Source organism: Colletotrichum fructicola, assembly GCF_000319635.2.
Source record: "Colletotrichum fructicola Nara gc5 chromosome Unknown KSG_Nara_v1_contig04, whole genome shotgun sequence".
Lineage (NCBI taxonomy): Eukaryota > Fungi > Ascomycota > Sordariomycetes > Glomerellales > Glomerellaceae > Colletotrichum > Colletotrichum fructicola.
In genome coordinates this window covers 5713376-5726772 of record NW_027094054.1, presented here as the reverse complement: position 1 = coordinate 5726772, position 13397 = coordinate 5713376, and the positions used below count along the sequence as shown (strand labels likewise).

General features: G+C 54.1%; 6 protein-coding genes across 6 annotated transcripts; 5 read left to right on the top strand and 1 right to left on the bottom strand.

The window, feature by feature from the left end:
• Positions 1-247: 247 nt before the first annotated feature.
• Positions 248-822, top strand: CGGC5_v008465 (uncharacterized protein; the record flags this gene model as incomplete). Its single annotated transcript, XM_032027713.1, has 2 exons — positions 248-262; positions 325-822. The coding sequence occupies 2 exons, from the start codon at positions 248-250 to the stop codon at positions 820-822; spliced, it is 513 nt and encodes a 170-aa protein (XP_031892148.1).
• Positions 823-1628: 806 nt separating this feature from the next.
• CGGC5_v008464 (uncharacterized protein) lies at positions 1629-3764 on the top strand (the record flags this gene model as incomplete). Its single annotated transcript, XM_032027691.1, has 1 exon — positions 1629-3764. One exon carries the CDS (start codon positions 1629-1631, stop codon positions 3762-3764), a length of 2136 nt encoding a protein of 711 aa, XP_031891887.1.
• Positions 3765-4076: 312 nt separating this feature from the next.
• CGGC5_v008463 (uncharacterized protein) lies at positions 4077-4823 on the top strand (the record flags this gene model as incomplete). The annotated part of the gene is made up of 1 exon (XM_032027679.1): positions 4077-4823. The coding sequence occupies one exon, from the start codon at positions 4077-4079 to the stop codon at positions 4821-4823; it is 747 nt and encodes a 248-aa protein (XP_031892142.1).
• Positions 4824-5071: 248 nt separating this feature from the next.
• Positions 5072-6908, bottom strand: caf5-0 (Caffeine resistance protein 5; the record flags this gene model as incomplete). The annotated part of the gene is made up of 5 exons (XM_066152018.1): positions 5072-5094; positions 5208-6038; positions 6094-6331; positions 6387-6578; positions 6627-6908. The coding sequence occupies 5 exons, from the start codon at positions 6906-6908 to the stop codon at positions 5072-5074; spliced, it is 1566 nt and encodes a 521-aa protein (XP_066008723.1).
• A 2491-nt stretch (positions 6909-9399) lies between these two features.
• On the top strand, positions 9400-10497 carry CGGC5_v008461 (Thermolabile hemolysin; the record flags this gene model as incomplete). Its single annotated transcript, XM_032027657.1, has 4 exons — positions 9400-9529; positions 9583-9631; positions 9681-10358; positions 10431-10497. 4 exons carry the CDS (start codon positions 9400-9402, stop codon positions 10495-10497), a joined length of 924 nt encoding a protein of 307 aa, XP_031892143.1.
• A 2195-nt stretch (positions 10498-12692) lies between these two features.
• CGGC5_v008460 (uncharacterized protein) lies at positions 12693-13280 on the top strand (the record flags this gene model as incomplete). Its single annotated transcript, XM_032027644.1, has 1 exon — positions 12693-13280. The coding sequence occupies one exon, from the start codon at positions 12693-12695 to the stop codon at positions 13278-13280; it is 588 nt and encodes a 195-aa protein (XP_031891807.1).
• Between the last annotated feature and the right edge of the window lie 117 nt (positions 13281-13397).

Below are 13397 nucleotides of genomic sequence, written 5' to 3'. Positions count from 1 at the left end.
GCAGGTCGGTCGGCCTGGTGCTCTCCCAGCGAGCTCAAGAGATCCCCCTTTCTCATTGGACGTTGACCGGGCAGCCTCTCTCCCTCCTCAAGGCTCGGTGCGGTCGTCTGCATTCACCTTCTTCTTCCTGCCTCTCTCCTGTCCTTCTAGCTTTTGCTTCAGTCGTCGCCTGACAATCATCGAAGGATCTTCACTTACCAAACAACACTTCTCTCCACCATACCACTAGATCATCGACACTCCGACAATGTCCAACATGCCCGTAAGATCTCCTCTTTCCTTCGTTCAGCTGCCTCTTCGAATCTGACCTGTCCCGTTCCCCAGACCAGTTCTCAGGACAGATTCATGACTGCCGCGAAGGAGAACGACGAGATCATCAAAGACTCCCAGGAGCAGATCGAGATCCTTCGAGCAGCCATGGAGCACGCACACAATATGATCAAGGAACACCTCGAGAAGATGAAGGAGGCCGCCTCCGCCGCCAACGAGAATCGCAAGCTGGACATCATTGAACAGGCCCGCCTTCAAGACAAACTCGCCGACAAGCAGTGGGAGGCTACCAAGGCCATGGCCACGGGCAGCCTCGCTCTGTACAACCAGAACAAGAACTCATCGGACGCCTTTGAGAAGGCTCGGCGCCTGGGTCCCAAGATCCGTCGATCTGGGGCCCAGGGCAAGGTGAAGAGCTGTATATATTGTTACCAACGTTTCACGGCGAACGACGAGTATCGCCGTCACCTGAAGCTCCAGCATTACGCTGAGATGTGGCCTGATTGGACGGCCGCCGAGGCCCAGGCCGCCGCGGAGCGCGATGCTCCTTGAGATCCCTTGCTGAAGTATGCGATGGCTTACCTTTCACATCGACTATGGGCAACATTATTCGCCATACCTACGACGACACGCCTTGTTTCTTGCGCGAGCAAAGCCTCTGTTCTGCGGACGCTCGGCGCGTCTCGGCCTCGGGTCGGGCGTTTGCTTTGTAGTACGGAATCGATAGGTACTGTCTTCCGGAATTCGAGGTCATTGACACTGACGAGATTGCCCAGGTTCACCATCATTAGCGATCACCAGGGAGTGTATGTCAAAGATAAGCATCGGGACTCGGGAAAGGTCGCGCGGAAACTGAAGCAGGGGTTCGCTGGGAAATAGGGCGAAGACGAAATTGAGACCTTTCAGACACAGCCGACCATCGTACCAAGTGAGCAAATATGTGTGACGTGCATGCGGGGTGCATATTTATCCATGTCCAAGTGCTGTCGACGACCAGCCATCCTGTTCTTGAACAGGGGTGCTTCGTAGATCTTTGGATCGCGATACGTTGGGTTTCCCCGATGACAGACTCGGATAGCTCCGATCCTTGCCAGCTTCCTGTTCGAACCTCTCGTCTTCATACTTTTCGAGCGTGATTGATCGATTGCTTCGCGTATCTGTGAGTCTATCTTCTTTCGGTCCCGCTGACATCACGCCAGACCTGGGCAAACAATGGCCACAGCGCGCCTCGGTCGAATGCGACGCGAGGGCGTTTTCTCGACAACACGTACAAATACACGAGCGTCAAAATCCAAAGAAGACATGAAGCGAGTCCCTACCGACTACGAAGAACTACAGACCCTCAGCCGAATGTCAAGATGAAGGCTGCCATCCCCATCCTCCTCGCCGGCTTCGCTGCGGCCGCCGACCTAGCCAGCAAAGACTTCCGCGTCAACATCAACGACAAAACCGGCGCCATCGACAAAATCACCGACCCGCGCTTCAAGAACGCCATGAACTGGGTAAGCACCGGCTCCAACGCGCCCTGGCTACCGACCGGCAGCCGCTGGGGTCTAGGCTACGCCGACCTGGGCCAGGACTCCCTCCACCGCCACTTCTGGAACTTCCCCCGGATCACGAAGCGCGATAATACCGTCGAAGCAGTCTACAGCGCGGGGTCTCTCGAGCTCCAAGTCAGTCGGAGCGTCGACGACAAAGACCAGTCCTTCACCGAGTCGTACACCTTCACGAACAAAGGCGCCGCGGCGCTGGATCTGGGCAGTCGAGGGACAACCTCTTTGGCCGTTTACACCCCTTTCAACGACCACTACACGAACACAAGCGATTGTGTCGCGGCGCGCTCGCATGCACACGTCTGGGCGTTCGGAGGAGCTTCCTCCTGGGTTAAGCTGAACCAGATGGGTGGGAAGTATCGGAATCTTGGGTTAGTTTTGACGAAGGGCGCGTTGGTGGGCTACAGTATCGAGGGACGCGACCCAGTCACGCTCTCCAATACGCGTGGCGCTTTTCTCCTTCATCCTTCTATCCAGACGCTCCAGCCGGGCGAGTCGAGCACGATCGCGTGGACGTGGTTCTGGCACAGCGACTGGGACGACTTCTTCCAGCAGAGCACCAACCGCTCTGAGCAATTCGTAAGGATCGAGACGGGCGACTACACATCCGTTACCAGGGAGACGGGCTCCATCTCCCTCAGCGGTGCCTCCGTGAATGCCAATACGAAAGTCAGCGGCCAAGCAGTCCAATGCGACGACCAACTCTGCCATTACAACTTCACTGCCGGGCGTCCAGGGCGGACGAACCTCGTAGTCACGACAGATAACGGCTACAACTCGACAATCTTCCTCAATACCGTCCCGACATACGACGATCTCATCGAAAGCCGCACCAAGTTCATCATCGAAAACCAGCAAGACCACACGCCCGACACCCCAGCCGAGGGAGCCTACCGCGTCTTTGACAACCAAGCCAATCTCATCGCGACGTGGGACACCTCCACCGACCGCAATCCCGGCCGCGAGCGCATCGGGATGGGCATTCTCATGGCGCGCTGGCTTAAAAAGAATCCCGAGAACGTCGAGGTGCGGGAATCGCTGGAGAAGTACTACACTTACGTCTCGACCAAGCTACAGGAAGAGAATGGTTTTGTGCGCGATAGACCGATTGGGATGGACGGCAGCAAGAAGCGCCTGTACAACTGGCCGTGGGTTCTCCAGTTTCACATCACCGTTGCGGCGCTCGATCTCAATTTGACCGGGACCGTGGCGGAGAAGACGCCCCTGGAGCGCTTCATGCTCACCCTGGAGAACTTTTACGCAGAAGGCGGCGGCCAGCTGTACGCCATCGGCCTGCCTATCCTCGAAAGCCTGCGAGCGCTCGAGAAACACGGGAACGAGGAGTGGTTGCAACGCGCAAAGGAGCTTTTCCTCGCCCACGGCGAAAACATCGCCACACGAGGGCTAGACTACCCATCTTTCGAAGTCAACTTCGAACAATCCATCGTCGCCCCCGCCGCCGTGATGCTACTCGAGCTCTGGCGCTACACCAACGACGACAAGTGGCTCGAAGCCGGTAAACTACACCTCGACACCCTCCTCCTCTTCGCCGGCAAACAGCCCGACTACCGCCTCCACGACGTCGCGATCCGTCACTGGGACGGGTACTGGTTCGGCAAAGACCGTATGTGGGGAGACACGTTCCCGCACTACTGGAGCACGCTGAACGGCATCACGCTACATCACTACGGCAAGGGTTTGAAGAACGATACCGAAGGCCAGGCGGCGGCGTTGAAGACGGCTGGTGGTATCATCCAGAACAATCTTGCTTTATTTGAGGCGAACGGGCGCGCGTCGTGTGCGTACATTTATCCGACCTCCGTCAATGGCCGCGCTGGGAACTACAAGGATCCGTATGCGAATGATCAGGATTGGGTATTGGCTCACTTGTTGCAGATTGAGGAAGACGATGCCTTTGATGAGGAGCAAGCAGGCAGATAAGACATGGAGAAGTTCTCTACGGCAAAGCGTGGTTTCAGACGAGGAGGATATTTTTTGTGTCTATGTTTCCCGCGAGACACTGAGCTGCCTACGTCCAGGCAAACGCGAGATCCCTTGATAAGCTTTAGTTGATCTCTCATATTTAGGCCTGTCAATACAGACTTCTGATCAGCCAAGCTCGGCTTCCAAACACTCAAGCTCCAGTATCGTCATGACTGCCGGCTTGACAAATGTTGGCACCTCAGGATGACGTTGACGCGCGTCGCAAGCATTTGCCACCTTCGTCAACACAATCTTTGCATACCTCTCAAAATGATCTACTTGTCATACGAGCTCCTCGACGCCATCCTCACGTACCTCCCAACACGAAAGAAATGGCTACTCCGACGCACCTGCAAAGCCTTCAACGACGTCCTCCTCCAGCAGCTCTTCAAGATGCTCCGCAAACTACAGCGTGCCTACAAAACACTCCCCGGAAACGTTAAATTCCTCCCCCACGAGATGGAGCACTTCTACAATTTTCTCCTGCAAGCCGGACTGTACGAAGGACTCCCCCGTGTCACCGAGTCGCACCGATACGAATGGAGAGATAAGTACCAATATCCGCACGAACCCTACGACCACCTCCCGTTCACGCTGACGCAGGCGAGCAAGATGCACAATCCTCTCTACACGAGCGTGTGCGGCCTGACGATGCTGTATCTGTACGATATGCATCGCGAGGAGGGCGTGATGGGGGTGTGCGGGACGTGGGCTGTGTACTGCAGTTATTGCAATTTTCGCCGGAGTGCGGTCCGCGACTGTCCTGACGGGTTTAGGGGCTGCGGCGCGATGATGAGCCTGAACAGAAATATGCCGCGGTGTGCGTACTGGTACACGGCGAGAATGTTCCGGTCTGTGCGGATGTGGGAGTATCAGTCCTATCTCGAGGAGGCGTTTGGTGTTTACGAGGCGATTGAGGACATTGAGAGGAGATGTGAGCACTTTGATGCGGTGAGAAGGCGTGAATATCAGGAGGCAAGCATTGGGGGAGTCTGGAAGCCACCACGCTGGCCATGAGGATGCGAGCTGTCACTGTATCGTACCAATAGCATGCGTTGACGAAGTCCATCGAGAGGAAAGCCCTTGTTCGATTAATGGAGATGACCCAAGATGATTGCACACAAGAAATATCTATAATATGCACAAGAACGATCTATCTACTTGGATATTTCCTGCTGTATGTACATCGTAGAAAACACTTTTCAATCCACCATCGAGTTGTAAGTCAGGTAATCATATCATCTTTCCTTGCGTGTTTACTATGTTTATGCCGCAATGTCGGGCCAATCTGGAACCAAGTTAGCGCCTGTACGAAAGTTCAGCACCTGTGTGGGATACTGACCTTCCAAAGAACAATCGGAATGGGAATGAAAACAATGGCAAGAAATGCGAGCAACGAACTTGCCCAGCCAACACCCAGCCTGGTGTACATGGCCGTCGCAAACATCGGGAAACCTGCACCAAACGCACTCCGGAACAGGTCGTTTCCAGCAAGCACCGATGCAGCGTAGTCAGGGTACGCGTCTGTGAGGTAGTTCAACACCGGGTTGAATAATAAGAAGGATCCGATACTGAACCAAGCAGAACCGATGATAGGCATGATCCAGTTGATGCTCTGTCTTGAAGACCAGCCGAACCAAAACAAACAGATTGGAATTGCGACGCCACCTAAGAACGCTGGGGGAAGTCGTTTTTCCGGCTGGATAAATCCATTCTCGTCGAACTCCGGTTCGAGGTACTTGTGCAGGTACCAGAAAAAAGGCGGCACGATAATGATGGCACCGACAAAGATTCCCAGGAATGAGAGCCCAATCAGCCCGGTATTGAACCCGTAAATGCCTCGAAAGACAACGGCAAATGACTCAAACCAGATGTAAAGCAGTCCATAGATGAGAGCCGTGTATAGATTCAGAAGGAAGACCATCGGTTCCGTGAAGTTGAGAGTGAATGGGCGGACAAGCAGCATTTGGACGACGTCCCGTCTCGTCATAGTTTCCGCCATTAGCTCTCCCCTGCTGATTAGCTTATCATTGCCAGTCAGTTTTCTGATACGTCGTGTACGGCGGAAGAGGATATTGCTGGAGCTCGTCTCCGGGAGAAAGACGAAGAGCAGAATGAAGGTGAACCCTCCGATCCAGATAAGCTCCAAGATGGTCCAGGTCCAGCCGTTGGCGTCGACTGCGAAGCCGCTAATCACAGGTCCCATGGTAGGACCGCAGACAGCAGCAATGCCTGTATGCACACAGTTAGCCAACATGGATTAAGGAGCACTGAGAGTGTTCAATACCCCAAATGCAAATTGCGTAAGCGCGTTTCTGCGGCCTCCAAATCTCGGCTAGTGAAGCGCCTCCAACAGCAAGGACAGGCGATCCGACGAAGCCAGTGATAAAGCGGAACGCTAGTAGCATACCGAAGTTCACTGACAGAACCGTTGGAATCTGGAGAAGTACGAAGAGGGCGATACTACCGATATAGACGGGATTGCGGCCAATCTGTGGAGCTTCCGAGATGGGACTCCAAACCATCTGACGCAAAGGTCAGCAAGAAGCGGTCGTGATGCGACATTCGAGGAATTCATACCGGTCCAAGCCCGTATCCGGCGACAAAGAGCGTGAGGCCCAAGATCCCAGCGACTGGACTGACCCCAAATACCCGCGAGACGTCCCTCACACCAGCTGCGTAAATGGCGGAGCCGATGTAAATGGCAATGGTTAAGAGACATATTTGAAATGTTGCGAAGGTCTTTTTTGTGAGCGACCAGTTCAAGGGGTTCTGCAGATCGTTAGCCCTCATCCCCTCTCGCAGTCTATCCCAACGAACCTCTGGATCTCCAGGTAGGAACTCGACAAGGCGCATATCCTCGCCCTTCTCGGAGTCTACCCTCACATCTGTCACCTCGCTCTGGACCTGACTAGCCCCTTCTGCTTGCTCGGGTACTCCTTCTTGCGACGAGTTCGCTATACTCCTGTCGCTTGCGTCGGGCTCGATGTACCTCCTCCATATCTCTGGGTTCTTTTCTTCATAATACTGAAGCTGCTTGATCTTCCCGCGGGCCAGGAAATTCAGCAGGATACCGAACGGCGTGTCGTGAAGCAGGTCCATGGCGTTGGACCTCTCACCGAACCTAAGTCGTCCCAACCGTCCAGCTTCCGTGGAAGCGGCGGCTGGAAATGCAGGCACAAATCACCGTGAACAGACAGTAAGCGCGGGCGGCGGATGGTTGATTTTGTACAACATAAACATGTCATCTCGAAAACGCTGCGTTGCCGTGGATGTTGATGGTATTGGATAGTGATAGACGGACAGGTGCCTTGAAAGAAATTCCGAGGCCACCCCCTCTTGGAAACACGATGCTCGGGGCATGATGTAGACTAAGTAGCGAGATCTCGAAGTTGGGTTAAATTGCCCGCTTGAACCTGACAGGAGTCTGTGCAAAAGCGCATGCAGGAATAACGCTACATCAGGTGCAGCCCGCTGTGACTCCCGAGCATCCCGCACGTTGATGCACAGGTGCGGCCCCGATCATTATCCCCCGCTCGCGGCTCGGAGAGATCCACAAACATCATAGATGCATTGATCTCGGACATCGCATCTTGTGCCAGAATATGGCTCGACGAAAGCTTCCCTTTCTCGTCGGATCGGTTGAGTCCCCATGTGGTAAACTTGACCGATGTCTTCTTCTTTTTGTTTCTCTCTGATAGGAACAAAGGTGTCAGAGCGTCATTTTCCGAATAGAATACCCCAAAGAAATCAGTCTGCATTCCGCGTGGGATGGTCCCGTAGCAGCGGTTGCGGTTTCTTGAGCCTTGTCGACGGTGTCTCCCGATATGCATGAATAGAAGAATGAGGCGGCTGTCATCGAAAAACAGAAACTCAATCAAAATGGCCAAGGCCTTTCAGGGTTCAGGGAAAGAGACTGCAAACCTTCGCGATCCAGTAAACACAACGTAACACGAGATACAGGGTATACTTCATTATGCGTGCCTAGTACGAGGCAAAGGGCTGTTTCGAACACTCCAGTTAGTAAACATTTGAGAGTAATGCCGTTGCCTGTCCTTCTCTGACACTTCCCTGTCTTCGTTTGATGCACCTCAGTCCACGCACTCAACTCTGCCTACAGAATTGCATTTAGGTGTCGTGGCTTAGTATACCAGCTGGATAGAATACCATAACGCCGAGATCTTCAGAAAGCTTTGTGGAATGTTTGCGCTGTCGTCCCCTTTTAAGAATATGCTGTGGCTGCAACATGCTTATCACACAGAGCGATTGTCTATCGTACAGAATCCCCAAGTCCAGCAAGCTCGATTAATGTTGTATCTCTGTGCGACGCGTTAATGAAACAAGATAGCCACAAAACTCTGACTTCTTCGTTCGAGTGAAAGACTTTGCATCGACTTGATGCCTCGCCCTAGCAGACTGAAAATGAGACATTCCAGATGAGAGCAACACATGAACCAAGGCCGGCTACAGCCATGGGACGGTGTCGGATTCCCCTCAAGTCGTAAAAGATTATCTTTTCTGTGGCCATTGAAGCGCATTAACTGCCCAAATATTTTCTTTCTGACTGTGTCTGCCAATTAAATCGGCCTTGTACCCTAGAAGAAATCCAGACGACGCTTTTTACAAACAATTGTGATTGTGCAGGAGGCATTTGACCCCCGAATGCCTTTCATGCTACAGCTGGGTATTTGGGGATGTTCTATTGTTTCCGACACCGGAAAACTCGCAGAAAAGTACACGTCCATACAGAGCCGAACACCCGGGTTCGATATTGCAGAGTCCAGAACCACCAAATATTGAGTCCACAGTGGGCTTGGCAGGGTTTCCATACACCAACCCGCCGGCACAGGCTAAATAGGAATATTTCCGGGACCAGATGGGGTCAATTATCGAAATGAGTGTTTCGACTTTTCGGCGGTGTGAGCAGCGCTGATTCTGCTGGAATCCGGTTGATGGAAACGGAACCACGGCATTACTGCATGCATGCAGTTGCAGTCTGCAAATGGAACCTCGCATTCCACCCGCAAGTCCGGGGGAGACGGAATTTTTCTTCCATATTGGCCCCCAACGGAGATAAATGGAGACATGCGTGTCCTTCGGCCCTTTATCATACCAAAGTCCATTTCGGTGCTTTTAGTCCATTATGCGGTAAAATCCTCTAGCAGCATCACAATGGCTTGTTCTTACTTGGCTTGCAGCTAGGCCCGCCCGTCAGCCGGCATTTACCAATAGAGTTCACTTAGGGCTGACGGATTCGATGTCTCATTCTGGCGAGGCCAATGACATGTCTCAATTGAAGCCATTAGGATCCGAACTTCCGCAGCGATGGAATGTTAGAGACGCAAGCTCATGTCATGGCTTACGGCGTGGAAACCACGCGAACGGCTTTGAAATCAGCAACTCAGGACGAACTGTGATGTCATGTCTGTTTTTGTTCTGGGGGATGGCATCCCAGGGCATCTGCATCGAGGGCAATGCCACGAACTTCAACCACAGGGAACCTGGGTTATCAGAGAGATCCAGCAGATACAGCACTGCTTGATTACCTGCGTCGCAACAACTGCAATTCACTGTCACATCGTGCGGTATCGCAATGACTACCGCTCGGGTCCTGTTGTTTGGCTTCCTGGCCGCAGCCACCTCCGCAATTCCCCTGCAACGAAGGGCCAGCGCGCCTTCGTTCTCCAGTATCGTAGTATTCGGGGATTCGTTTAGCGATAATGGTAAGTTGATCGTCGCACGAAGCCCATGCAACGATGATTAACCATGAGACCAGGCAGCGGCGCCGCGAGAGTGTCGAATGGAACCTGGCCATCAGACAAATAGTTAGCATTTCCACCGCATTAGAAGACACCGAACTGACCATAGCTGAAGCTACAAAGGGCGCTTCTCGAACGGCATCGTCTGGGCCGAGTATGTGGCAGGCAATCTATCCATCCCGCTCTACGATTATGCCATAGGCGGAGCGACGAGTTCCAATTCCCTCATCCAGGGGTACACCGGGCCGAAGAGCTCGATTGCGGTGCCATCGGTCGTCGATCAAATCGTCACATTCTTGGGACAGAAGACTCCTCAAGGCGACAGCTTTTCGGCTTCTGATTCGACTGCGGTTACGACGCCGCTCTTCGTTATGTTTGCGGGCGCTAACGACATCCTGTTCAATGCCAATATCAGTGCTTCTCAGTCATATCAAGTCCTGGCACAAGCGGAAGCAGAGCTCCGAGACGCACATCCCACAGCCGAAGTCCTGACGATCACACCGCCAGACCTCGCGAGGTTACCGTATGGCTTTTTCATAGACAACGTAGCCAAACAGCAGCTGCAGACCTACACGGATCTTCTTGGGGATTTGCTGGGCGGCTCAAAGTCGGGGGCAGTAAACGTTGACCTGCGACCTCTCTTCGACGACTTCGAGTACTATGCCACTCCCGAGGCATACGGCTTCGCGGATCTGGGGAAGTATGGAAGTTGTCTAGTTGGGGCGTATGGCGAGACGCCGAACGTGACGATCTGCGGAGACGCCGAGAAGCAGGTCTACTGGGACGAATATCAGTGAGTTTTACTTCATTTTCCCCCCTTTCTGCCGACGCAATGTTTTCGGGATAAACGTCTGACGTAGAGCAGCCCGACAACGCACTCGCACTCATGGATCGCCAAGCGGATTCTGGATGTGCTGAGTGGCCCGTTCTGATTTCTCCTTGGGGCCAGGTCTGCGAGTTCTGCGAGGCGCTCGTGGTGTTCGGTATTGCGAGAGGCAACACGCCTCGGCTGTCTTGAACGGGCCTTGCAGGACTGCAGAAAGTTGTCTTGGGTGCTGTATCACAGAAACCACCATGGCGAAAGCGAAAGTCTGAGGCAGACGAAAGAAGCAAATTTAACAACCCGGATCCAGTTGTCAGGCCGGAAATGGTGTCTTGGACCGGGGGCCCCTCGCTGACGTTTCCTAAATAGCGATGCCATCCCCACCCCTGGCATCATCAACCGCTCTGTGTCAAACAAGCACAGACGAGTTGTTTGGAGCGGTAGTCCCCGTCGCCGCTGACAAAGGGATGCTCAGGGGCGATCCAAGGACTTGCTGTCTGATAGTCACGCTGGCGTGGTCGACAATGGCGACATCCACCGCTGGCCAGACCGCACGGCACTGGGCTCGGGTTCGCCAGATATATGTGATGTGGATAGTTAGCAGTAAACTCAAAGTGTCTGCCCTAAAAATGGGTGTTTGTATGTCTGGAGCTTCATGCTCCGCATGCACGACCAAGAGATCCCCATCGGTCCCATATTATCGTGAATTTCAAGTAGAATATCGTGCAGAACCGACGGCCCTGCTAAGACGCGTGGCGGTATATCATCACAGGCAGAAATTTCAGGCTCATCACAGAGTCCAATCTGGAAGATTCTGTGACTCCCGGGAATGATAAGTGGAAAATTGAAGAATGACGTGGACTCAATTTGGCTTTAAGCGCTGTCCATGGCCCGAAGCCGGACTTCCGGCGAAGCGGACGAGGAGGTTATGGTTATTGCGTCCGATGTCCATGAACACGCAACGCAAAAAAAAAAAAAGAAGAAGCAAATCTCGGAGATGTCTCACCGATCGATGTTGCAGGACCAAGGACTGGACGAGCCGAGGGAAGCCATTCGTCAACATCGCGGATATGACTTCCTGGAATTCCGGTCTTGCACCAGGCGACAGACGGGTGCAACCCTTCAGCTTTGGCGCCGTGGTGTTTGTTAAGGCTAGCCAACTGGTTGATGTTAGGCAGTGGGATGCAGGCATGTCCCCTGGCCTCATTTAAGCGCGACGTCTGCCATCCGATGGACGCGTAAGTAAGACATGGTCCGTCCCCATTGGAGATGGGACTAAGCAGCACCCCAACCCCGAAAAAAACAAGAAGAAACCCCCGAACTGGGAATGATAGCCAAGCTTCCCTCACCCTAATATGTCAAGGTGAAACAGCGACGACGACGTCCCTCATTTACAGCAAACTGTCCATGGTCGGAAAATAAGGGATAGGTGGAGCATCGAGACCCGTTTTTCTCTTGAAACGCATCCAGCGATCCCCGTTTCTATCCCATTACTTGGATCGACAGAGCACCGTCCAGCCAGTGGTAGCCACACACACACACAGCATCACCTCAGTAAAAGTTCAATCCTGGAGAAGATCCATGGTTCCTTGACCCGGTCTAGAACTGGCTCAGTCTGTGTTCTCGTCCCTCTGAATCCTCCGTGAACATAGCTCCACCATCCGCACCATCCACACCCACGCAGCATCCATCATCCCGCCCGCGGGTACAGACGCCCCCCCTTAACCCCTGATGGACACTCGTTGGAAATTGACAACAATTTGACACCCATGCTCCTCACCACTGTTCTGTCTTGATCGAATGCGGCAAAGTCGGGCCATCGACCTATCCAAGCTTCACTTGAGCCGCAGACACAGGCACCTCAACTACCGAATAGTGGCAACTTGCCTGGGTTCTGCCCTGTCTCTTGGGTGCTAAACGCCCACATCCCGCACTTCTGGGTCGGCCCCTTGCAGGTGCATCTCTCCTCCGATGGCGCAACGGTTCACCATGTTTGCCATGTTGCAGTGTTGCTGAATCAGTTGACGCCATCTGGGCGGTCCATGACCCAAACAAGAGTGGCCGTCCGTGGCAAGGCCATCTCGATATAAAGAACGAGTCTTTCTCCTTCCAAGAGCTATCTCTTCTCTTCTCCATCCCATCCCATCTCCATCACTTTCATTCACAGCATCGAAGCTAGTCTTCTGTTCCGTTCTTGATACCAAGCTTTCATTCGTTCTTCGACACATTCCTTTCCAACCTACCCAACTCGAACAACCAACCCACCGACTCCTCAGTCAAATCTCAATCAACACACTTTTCAAAATGAAGGCCAACGTTATCGCTGCTACCATCCTTGCCGCCTTCTCGGCTGGCGCTTTCGCCCAGGACAACGAGGAGCTCCCCACCGGCTTCCCTACTGGCTTCCCTACCGGTTTCCCCACCGGCTTCCCTACCGGCTTCCCTACTCAGGTCCCCGGTGCCGCCCAGCCCTCCGGTGGCTTCCCCGGCTTCGGTGGCGGTTTCCCCTCCGGCTTCGGCGGTGCCCGCCCTACCCAGGTTCCCGGCGCTGCTCAGCCCTCCGGCGGCTTCGGCGGCGGCTTCCCCGGCTTCGGCGGCCACCACGGTGCCCCCTCCGGCTTCGAGACCCGCATCAACACCCGCTCCGACGAGGCTGCTGGCTTCGGCGCTGCCGCTGCTGAGACCGGTGCCCCCACCGGCACTGGTGCTGCTGGCGCCCGCCCCACCGGCAAGGGCAAGGGCCGCGGCAAGGGCAAGAACCACGGCACCGGCATTCCCTCCGGCTTCCCCTCCGGCCGCCCTACCCAGGTCCCCGGCGCTGCCCAGCCCTCCGGCGGCTTCGGCGGTGGCTTCCCCAGCTTCGGCGGCGCCGAGCCCACTGGCTCTGCTTAAGCAACATACAAAGTGCGACAATCTTGGGGGATTTGACATACCACTTGGTCTGACAATCGGAGCTTCATCAGGAGCGTGCTTGAATGTGATGGAAGATGTTTCTTTTTTCTTTTCTTA